The sequence below is a fragment of the Canis lupus genome, assembly GCF_048164855.1.
Source record: "Canis lupus baileyi chromosome 15 unlocalized genomic scaffold, mCanLup2.hap1 SUPER_15_unloc_2, whole genome shotgun sequence".
Taxonomy (NCBI): Eukaryota; Metazoa; Chordata; class Mammalia; order Carnivora; family Canidae; genus Canis; species Canis lupus.
The window spans coordinates 218,098-229,351 of record NW_027326421.1 but is presented as its reverse complement, the minus strand read 5'-3'; the positions used below and the strand labels follow the sequence as shown (position 1 = coordinate 229,351).

Sequence of the window (11,254 nt, the reverse complement as noted above, 5' to 3'; positions counted from 1 at the left end):
TCTCATAATGTTATGGTCATCTCCAGGTTCAACTTGGTGGGAGGAGGGCAGGAATCTGCTCCAAAGTCACTCACGGTTATTAGCAGGCTGCGGTTGCTAAAGAGTTGTTGGATCAACAGACTCAGTTGCTCGCAGGCTATTGGCTGGACATCTTCCTCAGTTCCTTGCTATGTGGGCCTCTCGATAGGGCAGCTTACGACATGGCATATATTTTTCCTTGGAGCCAGCAAGCAAGAGAGGAAGAGAGATCAAGCAAGTGAGGAGCCAGAAACTTCCTTGAAAGGCCATTACTTTTGCTATATTTTATGTGATTGAAGGAAGTCCAGTCCAGAGTCAAGGATAGGGAGTCACACAAGGATGTAAACACCAGGAAGCAGAATAATTGGAGCCATCTTAGAAGCTGCCTACCACATGGGGCATAACCAGAGACTGACTTTGTCAAAAGAAGAAATGTTTGACAGATAAATGTTTGTATTCCAACATTAAGGAGGATATACATGTTTCTAACTTACTCATGTTGAATGTTATGCTAAAAGGATATGGTGAAGGAGGTAGCAGATTGAAAAATGAAAATCGAGGACCAGGAGAAAATGAGAAAACCTATTCCACGAAGAAGCTACATGCCCATAAGTTGGAATTTCTACTCAAGTATTAAAACATTCTCAAAAGCCCCAAGAGACAGGATCAGACAAATGGAAGAGTTCACATGATAATCTACTGCCTAAAGACAATGCAGAGTTCCGAGACCTTTGACTGACCCCACTCACCAAGAAATGCTTGCAAAGGAGAGGAAGCAATACCCAATATCTGAATGTGCTATTGTAAGAAACTTCTAGAGACAAGGCAGACTCCTTTATATTTAAAATGAGCAAACTAATTAAAAATATCAAAGACAAAATGACCAAATTATATTTTCAATGACTTTGCATCCCTACACGGAAGAGTCTAAAAAAGGAAGAAAAACGTGTTGAGGACAAATACTTTAGGATAGGCTCTCTTTTCCCTGGTGTAGGCAGGCTGGTGATCGGTCCCTGCCCACCTCTCAGGCCCCCTCTGCCACTTGCGTTGGCAAGTCCTGCGGCTGCCCTATTGGTCGGCTGGTCAGTCAGCAAAACACCGGCTCCTCCACAAACCTCATTTCATTCAGGTCCCTGCTCCAATGTCACTTCATACCAGTTACCAGTCCCTGAAGTTACATCACGCCTTGATTCATGGGACTCTTGATTTCAGCTCAGGTCACTCTGGTTGCTCTGAGCCGGCTGTGCACCCTGTTTGTCCTCCCTCTGCTCCCCAGCCTCCTGCCCCACCCCTGCCGGGAGTGCTCTCTCTCCGTCTCAAATAAATAAATAAAAACTTTTTTTTTCTTTCTTTTTTTTTTTTTTAGGTTTACATTATGCCTTTATTTTCTTTGTTTATTGCCCGGCTCCTCCACGGATATGAAAGTTCTATGAATTCAAGGTCTCAACTCAGAGCTCTTCAGCAAGCCATTGGTTCTTCTCAGTAGAGTCTGCGGAGTGAATTGAAAGGGAAAAATAAGTGAAGCGCATTTAAAAAACAAAACCAAAACCAAAAAACAACCCAAAACCATGTCAGGAGAAGAGCATAGCAGAACAAGGGCGAAAATTTTGAGGAGCAAGCAGTGACCATTTGTTTTATGACTGTGCTAATAACAAATTCACGCAGGAGGGGAAATATTTATGCTTGTGTATATGTAATTCATTTTTTTTCAGACTCTCGAAACTCAAATGAACGAATCTATATTAATAAAATATTTAAGACCGTATATAAATATATAATATTAAAGACCTGATATAAACCTGCCCACACAGGGACTCTTTCCTCGAAGGGCGTGCTAACTTTGTGGATTCCTAGCGAAGGTACTGAGTTCACCCCTCCCTCTCTTTATTTTTATTTTTTTTAATTTTACTTATTCATGAGAGACACATTGAGAGAGGGAGAAGCAGGCTCCACGCAGGGAGCCCCGTGCGGGACTCAATCAGGGGTGTCCAGGATCCCGCCCTGGGACAAGGCAGGCGCCAAACCGCTAAGCCACCCAGGGATCCCCACCCCTCCCTCTTTTATAAAATGTATTCTTGTCGCTACTTGATTGGCTGGCCCCTGAAGGCGCCCCTTTCTCATTGGCCACACCCCCCGTCCATCACGCCCGGACCGGGCACTCCATTGGTCCGCTGCCTCAGAGAGCGGTGGCTGGTCGCGCCGGGGCAGAGGGAGTTCCCCGGTGACGTCAGAGGCGCTCCCCGCCCACATTCCAAAGCCTGGGCTGAGCCTTCCCGCTGCCCAGCCTTTCGGGGCGGGACGGGGCGGGAAGCCTGACTTCTGATTGGGTCGGGCGGGCGCGGTGAGCATCCGATTGGTCACTGCCCTGGAGGGGGGTGGAGTCATTAGCTGGGGTCCTGGAGCCGTGCGGAGGAGCCCTGGGGAAGTCTCAAAGTTTGCGTCTGGGGCGGTAGTGGGAAGTGGGCTTATTGCAAAGGGATTTTCTTGGGGTGAGACCTGATCTGCCTCTGTTTTGGATGCGCGCCCTGCTGTAGCCCCATCAGCCTTCAGCCGGGTCCCTGGACAGCCTGTCTCCCCCGGCAGTTCTCAGAGTTCCGAGGTCACCGGCCGGGAGCACCTGGCAGCTGGTTCTCCGGCAGGTAGATAGAGCACAGGACGCGCTTCCTTCCTAGGTGCCTAAGCTACACGCGCACGCGCACACCCCGCGCGGGACCCTAACCGCGGAGGCATCTCCACCCGCTGTGCTCAGGCCGCAGCATCCTCGCCCGGCATGGAGGTGCTGGAGAGCGGGGAGCAGAGCGTCCTGCAGTGGGACCGCAAGCTGAGCGAGCTGTCGGAGCCCGGGGAAACCGAGGCTCTGATGTACCACACGGTGAGGACCTGAAGGGCACGGGGGGCGGGGGCTGCGGAGGAAGTGTCGGGGAGGAGGCAGGCATGCCCGGGGCAGACACCCAGCGACAGGTGTGCTTTTGCCCCCCGGACAGACCAGGGTGGGCCCCTGGCCCTTTTCGGGCTTCCGTGATCGCAGTGACAGTTTGTGTTCCTTTGGCAAGGAAGGCTCTGTTCCCGAGCCTGTTTCACCCCTGCTGGGGGGCAGGGGAGAGCCCAAGGGGTAGGTGGTGGAGAATTCGGTGCCACTGTTGAGTCTGCTGCTGTTCCCTGGGAAGGTTTGGAGAACTAAACAAAGTGGCATTTTCTTCCCTTCGCTGTCACAGTCTCGCTCTTTACTTTTTCTATGTTTCTGGAAGGAATTGCACGGGTGTGCGTGTGTGTGTGTGTGTGTGTGTGTGTATTGGAAAAGCTTCTTTGACATGTAGGAGAGAGACTACGTTATTTGGTCTCTTTAACTGGACAGCCAATAAATCTGCTTCCTCTCTCTTCTTCAGGGGAAAGATCAGCAGAGTATGGAAATCTGAGGCAGTTGCATATGTCAGAAAGGCTTTGGAGGAGGTGGAACGGCTCCCCAGTTCTTTGTTCCGTCTTATGCCTCAGGGACCCGTTTGGGGATTGAACTGTCACAGAACACTGCACATTTCTTTTAAAGGTGTCAGGTTCAAGTGTTTGGCATTGAGTTTGCAAAATAAACTCCTGCTTCCAACAGCCAGCAATGTTAATATGATTTTATGTGAGATCTACTTTTTGCTTGTTTCTTAAAAATGCAGAAGTTAGTAATGAGTGAGAGAGACAGAGAACTAATGAGAAAACGAGAAGCTTGGCTGTTTTCCCTTCATGATTTTTTTTAAGGGGGTCAGTGCCAGGATATTTGAAACTTTTGCAAAATGGCCTGCAGGCCCCACCTCCTTGGCCTTTGCCTCTGGTCTACGTTATTTTGGGAAAAGGGATGAGGGCCTCCCTGTGATTCCCACCAAAGCATTTGTGATGGCTGAGAATGGCTTGTTGGAAAAATGCAGAGTGCAGGGTGGAGAGGGAGTGGTAGTTCATGCTGGGGCAAAAGCCAGATGTGTAGTGGGATTTGGGTTTTGCTCACTGAGGCTTTCCCCGAGGAGACCATTTGGGCTGCATTTGGTTTGGGGGCCCAGATGAACTTCCTGTTGTCAGTCCAGGACTTAGAACACATTGGCCCTCAAATATCTTCTGGTAATTGGGTGCTCCAGGTGTTTCTACTGACATGGGCGGCATTTGAACCATGGGGTGGAGGGGGGAGACAGTTCTTCTCTTTTGTTCTTAAACATACTATGAAAATATCTCATCCAGCAGCTGTAATGCCACAGCTTTGGGGTTGTCTTTCAGCTGGTGGCATGAATAGTGCACAGGCATACACATTCCCTTTCGGCCTGTGACTTGCATTTGTGAGATCACATATAGGATTTAAGATGCTACCTGTGACTATGACATTAACTCCAGACAGAACAGTTTGGACTGGCTCTAATTAAGATCTTTATGAAGAGTGTCAGGGGTAGAGACCTTACATTCCTTTTGGTATTAAGAGCTCAGTTTTTCTTTTTTAAAGATTTTATTTATTTATTCATGAGAGACACAGAGAGAGGCAGACAGAGACACAGGCTCCATGCAGGGAGCCCAACATGGGACTCAATCCCAGGTCTCCAGGATCACACCCTGGGCTGCAGGCAGGCGCTTAACCGTTGAACCACCCAGGGATCCCCCAAGAGCTCAGTTTTTCTATGAAACTGTGATGAAGCAGTGATGTGTGATTATTTTTCCTCTAATTTTTTATTTTTTTAAAATGACTTTTATGTCTGCCACTTAGGAATGTGTCTCTCTTCTGGGCAGCTCACTCCTATAAAATGCCACTCATCATTACTAAGGGTCCTTGCCAATACACTATGTATATGAATTAGTGTTGAAAGAGGTATTGGATTTAGTAGCAACAGACGACTGGATTGTATTGCTTCTAAACTAAGGGGAGTTTTGGCAGAGATGTGAATATAGATAACTTTCCCATCTGTTTCTTGAACTCTGTTGGGTATCCAATTGCAGAACTGGTTTAAATTGCTGTTTGTCCAAAATGTGGAATAGTCTGACCCCCAGGCCTAAATAGGGATTTAGTTACCACATGCATGATTGCTAATGCCCTGTTTTAGCAAACCTGTCACCTACCTGATTTTAAAAACGTAGAGGGTTCATATCGCCTGAGGCTGGGATTGTACCTTCTCTGGCGCCTTCTGTGAACCAGCTGGAGCAGTGTTTTTCTCATATGGTTAGTGGGGAGAAGACTTCTCGGTTCAGAAGGACAAAGGCTTAGAAGGGACAGGTTCCAAGCTTACAAAATAATGAAGTACATGGATAGGATGAATATGCACTTGCTTATTAGATCCCAAGTTTTTAGAGCTTTGGGCTTCCTCTTGGAGCTTAAAAAGTAGTTTCCATACAGATGACAACATATTATTTTAAAACAGTGAGTAGTACTTTTATGGATGCTGTTGTATCCAGAGTGTGTATAGGCTAAAAGTGGGCCTAGAAAAGATGGTAGATCTAAAAATGAGAGTGTGTCTCTTTTCTGGTTTGAAAGCATTGTGAGAAACCTTGTTCCTTCCCCCAAACCTGCCCGGATATTGGGCATTTCTAACACATATGTTGTGTTCCTCTAAGATTCGGTGCAAATTATATTTCTGGGCATTCGTTGTGGGATTTTGTAATTTAAAGAGGAAAACAGGCTATAAATTTTATCTACTTATATAGACACAGTTCATATTTGGAAGGACGCTCAAGAAATGAATAATTGTTTCTGGCACGGCAATCTGGGGTCTGGGGGGGGTCAACAGAGGGAGTAGGGGTGAGAGAATTATTTATATGTTACCCCTTTTATACTGTTCTATTTTTTTACCTCCAGAATGTATTTAGAAAATGTAAAATTAAAGCTTAAAGGCACCATGTAAGACTGGACTAGAGGTGATTTTAACTTGAGTCTCCCTAGGGGGAGAGGAGATCTGGTGCTCCATTAAGGCTCAGCACTTCCTGAGGCACCTGGGTGGCTCGGTGGTTGAGCATCTGCCTTCTTCAGCTCAGGTCGTGATCCTGGGGTCCTAGGATTGAGTCCTGAGTCCCATATCAGGTTCCCCACAGGGAGCCTGCTTCTCCTTCTGCCTATGTCTCTGCCTCTCTTTCTGTGTCTCTCATGATTAAATAAATAAAATCTTAAAAAGAAATAAAAGGCTCAACGTTTTCCAAGTCAGTGGAGGCCTTGGTGAAGAGAGGAGGAGGCCGGAATCCTAGGTGGAAGGGGGCTCTACGGGTGGAAGATTAACTGTGAGTTTGGGTCTGATAAACTTTATGATCTTGGTAACTTTCTTATATCTCAGTTTAACAATCTGGAGAATTGGGATTTTTTTTTTCAATTTTTAATCTTTTCTTTTTTATTTTAATCTTTGTAGAAAACTATACAATGGAGTCTGCAAAGATAATGATGGTCCGTTTTGTTTTCAATGCTGTTCATATCAATCTAGTAGTTGTAAGGTAATTTAGTGACTGTGCACTAAATTTTTATATCTGGTTGGTTCTTCAAGTGAAATGACCAATACCAGACAGTGTGGGGTAGAGAGTTAAGGGGCTGTTAAACCTGTGTCCGGATGTGAAGGCCATCTAGCTTCCACATCTATCACTGAGTTCTGGGATGGAGTTGGCTAATCTCACAGGCTGGTGGTTTCCCCTTCCTCCTGGCTGGCCCAGCGACTGATGTGGCTTCAATGGGATATTGAAGATTTGGGGCTGATGTACCACCTTGGGGACAACTCCTGTTATTGGCCCCTGACCAGGTTCTGAGGTGGAACCCGGGGTCCTGCTGGCTTGAGGATATCATTGCTTGTCACCTGATCGTCATGCACTGAAAGATAAGTAATGAGTTCTAGTCGAATTGCAAAGCAAATATAGTTTGTCTTCAAGGCCCTCACTTCACCTTTCTTGACCATTGTTTTCATGTTTTCCTCCCTTCTTGGCCCTCAAGTACTCACTGTAATGATGTTCTCTTTCTAACTCCTAAATTTTGCTCTTATGAAAGATTTGATGAGCTTACACTGAAAATTTAAATATTAGTAAGGTTTAACATATGACCCCCTAAATGGGCATTTATATTTAACAGTAATTACTTCCACTCAAAAAGGTGGATCTCTAAATGGAGAACTTCTGGCAATACCCAAGTTGTAGGGGAGGAATATTTGGGGAGTTGGGGGAGCACTCACTATTCTTCTACTATTCCATATACTTGGCTCTTATTCATAAAGCAGCCAGGTACATGTGTTGCTAATATATCTATGATCTAGTGATCATAGATCCTGGTGATCTTGGTGAAATTTGTTTGACCTATTAGATTGTTGTCTCTGAAATTGTTCTCATGGTGATAACACAGGTTGGGGGCAGGTGGACTCAGGCATACTGCTGAAAGTTGAGAGGGCACTACTGGGTTTTGTGCTTGCCCTCTTTCTTGCAAGACCCTCAAGTAAGAATGTTCTATGGAAGCAGGGAAGTCTGATGTGAAGCTGGTCTTGCAAGAGAAACGAGGTATTGCATCTAGGGAAGTCTGATGTGAAGCTGGTCTTGCAAGAGAAACAAGGTATTGCATCTAATTTAATTGAATTAAATTATAATTTTTGCAGCTTTAAGTAACTGAAACCTGATTCAGATTGCTTATTCAATAAGTAAATTATTATGTCACGTTGTAAGTATATAGCTCCTTGTTTGACTGACTGGGCAACTCCTCCGTGTCATTATGGTCCTAACAGCCATCCATCTATGTGCAAATTTCATCTTTGGGCTTGATGCAATGAGAAAGCAACTCATTGCCATATGAGTTTCTGGTATTTGATTCAAAATGGCAATATTCAGAGGAATAAGAGAGATTGAGTCTTGCTGCGTCCTTTTTTAGAATGGAAAAAACTTTTCTCAGAAGTCCACCAGCTAATTTCTCTTTGAGCTTCATCAACAAAGATGGGGTCATTTAACCATTTTAAAACCAATGGCTAGAACAGGATTTACATGACTGGCTCAGATTAGTCATCTGGGGATTGAAGAGCTATCGGTAGCTCACTCAGCATGATCATTGGAAAAATAGTCTGAGTTGGCAGTCCTTTCATTAGTGTGTTTGTTTGACCAATGGCTGTTTTCCTCACAGAGGTGGGCTAGCAGATGGAAAATGTTTTATAATCCACAATAATTAGCCTTGGAAATAAAAGATCAAACCAGGTACTGTGCCACTTGCAAAGCTCTTAGAGTGTTTTTTACCTGTGCTAATAGTAGCGAATGAAGGAAGACCACAGAGACAAGACTGGCCTCTCGGAAATGCACACAAAGGTGATCAGGGAGGATGTGCTGCTGTGTCCCAACTCACTAGCTAGGAAATGTAGAATTGACTATATTATCTGAACTGTCTGTATCAGGGTCAAATATCAGGGCTAAAGGTAACTAAGCCTACAATCATGCTTATCATGTAAGACAAGAATGACTTGTTTTGTTGGGAGGTCCACACAACTTCAGATCTGCAGGTGGAAAGCTGAATGTCAGTTTTCAAGGAAGCTGGTGTTTTTTTTTTTTTTTTTTTTTTTTTTGTTTTGTTTTGTTTTGTTTTATTTTGTTTTGGTTGCTCGTGGCTATTCAAATAGTGATAAGCCCAGGTGTACCTATTGGCATCCTGAACTGCCTGCCTCAGCCTGGCATGGCTCTGACCTGTCTGTCTGCTGTCTCGAGGCAGATGGCTCTAGGTGTTGCTTGGTTATTTGGTAGGATTTTGGGCCTACGGCTATAGGATGTCTCAATTGTCCAAGTGAGTAATTTTATGAATGAGGGGGAGTGTTCATGTTCCCTGCCACTGCAGAGTCAGGATCGAAAGAAAATGATGAAAAGCATGATCTTTGGATCAACTTTGAGCCTCCTCCTCTTCCTCCCTGCTCATCACATGCTTTCCATCTCTTCCAAATGAAGTTCTAAGTGACCTAGATTTTTCCTGAATTGAAACATATAGGTCATCTGCGGGGCGCATGGGAGGCATTGGCTTGTTTTATGTACCGAGAATCTGAGGCCTAGAGCAGTCAAGAGATTGGCTTAGCTGAAACATAAGCTCCTTGAGGACAGGGGACACAACTTTGGCTTTTCTGTATTCTCATGATGCTTACTTAGCCAAGTGCAGGATGCTCAGAGATACACAATAATTGCTTGATGCCTAAAGAAAGTGGAGTGAGGCACTCTCGGAGAATGGTTAAGTTCGGTGACCCTGACCTCTTTCGTTCATATATTTTTTAAACTCTGAATTCTTGTAAATGCTTCTGGAAATCTGAAAATTTAGTGTGAAAGCAACATGGGTAATTTGGTGTCAATGATCTTTTCTTTAGTTTGGAGAACAAGGTGGGAGTGTGGGTGATTGTGTAACAGCCCTGGTTTCCACTAGTGTGGAGCTGAGGGCAGCATGGTGGAAAGGGTGAGCTTTGGCAAAGTCAGGCAGATTCGACGTCAAGGGCCATGGGCAAGTTACCTCACATGTCACTGCCTGGCCCATAATAGATAGGCTTTTCCTCCGTCTCCCCTGACTTAACATCTTCTCTCTGAGGCAGAGATGCTCTGACCTTAGGAGTCTGACATCACTCAGGAAGCACGAGAGCCTGTTATTAGTTTCTCGCACACATCCTCATTTCCTGCCCTCCCCAGCTTCTACCTTCTGCTGTAAACACAGGTCTCTGCCTTGAACACATGTTTGCCAGATGCTGTTGCTCCTTCTTGCTCACATTTTTCCCCTTTTGTTTACTGCCAGCTTTTCTGAAATAAGTAGTCAATACCTACTGCCTGCATTTCCTTACTTTCTACTTACTTCTGCACCCTGTCAGTTCTGGTACCCACTGTTGCTAGAAGGTCCTCCAACTTCTCTATAACCACTACACCTAGTCTTTTCTCTGTCCTGACCTACTAGGCCTCATGGACATAATTTGGCAGCATTGACTACAAGGTCATCTCATAACTCATTCGTGATCGGCTTCCGTGACAGTCTGAGGGGCTCAGCTTTTCCTTTTTCACTGGCTTCCTTGCTACCTCCTAAATGTGCGTGTTTGGTACTTGGCCTTCTATTCTTTCTGTATGCTCCCCTCTATCACTTTCAATACAGCCGGTTCTCAGATCTTTGTATCTATTTTTTTGCCTATTGATGGAAAGTTTGGTATAACCCAAGATTCTTCTGGGCCTTCATTAGTTCTGGAAGGGCAGTGACTGGGTAATCCTGCATCTTCATGATCATTATTCTGAGAAGAGTAGGGGACACTTTGAACTCCTTTTATCACTGCACCCCATTTATCTCAGGGAATATTTACTGACTTAGCTCTCCTGCAGTATAGACCCATGAGAAACTCACAGGTCATTACTGGGACACAGTTGTTTCTAGAGTCAGTGTCACTCGTCAGATGCAAGCTGTGTTTTAGCTGGGCTTGTGCTTACTCTTTGGGTTGGGAAACACTTTGTGGTGTTCTGAGGTGGTATGTCTAAATTTTTCTAGGACTGTGTGGAAGGTCAGCAAAAATCAGACATAACTTCTTAGAATCGTGTACCGTATATTTCCTCCGTTGTGTATACCTGCTGTCAAGCTCAGTTGCAATTGTCTCCTGTTGAACTGCCTGCCTTTGACTTGCTCTATTCTGGAGTAATTTATTTACCCAAACCGTGCTGACATTACTGAAGAGCTTTGAGGTGTTTTTAAGAGTAGAGATGGGTTACTCTGAGCCACCCAAATTCCTATGCCTGCTTCTTGTCAGAAGTATCAATGATGGCTCTTGGAAGAGACTTTTTCTTTGGAGCATGTTGTTTTGATCTGTAAATTTGTGTTACAAGGTACTTGACATTCTGGGTGTCAGTTTATCCAACTTGTAAAATACTAAAATACTCTATTTGTATCACACGGCCACCAAGGTTGTTTATTTTATTTTATTTTATTTATTTTATTTTTTTTTATTTTTTTAAACCCCATAGTTCTATTCTGGGTATCATGCTCTTTGAAGGCCTTTCAGTTTTAAAAAATGATTTAACACACCAACAAGATTTAGTTGATTGCCTGTATAGTTGGAACAGCTCAATTGGCAGCTGTTGTGTTGCATTCTGTAGCCTCTCTTTCCTGACTTAAAACCTTGCTTCTGTAAAAGCCAGACAATATAAAGAATGGAAAAACAGAGAGGCACAGAGGTAGGAAACATTTTTTTTAACATCAGAAAAAAAAATCCTCTTCAGACTTCTTGGCACTTAAGAAGAGTCTGGGGAAAAAAATCCACAAACAGTTTCCTAGTTGTCTGAG

The 11,254-nt window shown here is 44.5% G+C and overlaps 1 protein-coding gene across 1 annotated transcript in view; it reads left to right on the top strand.

Annotated features, from left to right (window-relative positions):
* The first annotated feature begins 2,394 nt into the window (after positions 1–2,394).
* The window catches only part of CREB3L2 (cAMP responsive element binding protein 3 like 2), a 117,751-nt gene continuing 108,891 nt past the window's right edge, over positions 2,395–11,254 (top strand). The window contains exon 1 of the mRNA XM_072819018.1: positions 2,395–2,890. Within this exon, the coding sequence (XP_072675119.1) occupies positions 2,789–2,890 (102 nt within the window). The 5' untranslated portion in view covers positions 2,395–2,788. The remainder of the gene's footprint in view (positions 2,891–11,254) is intronic.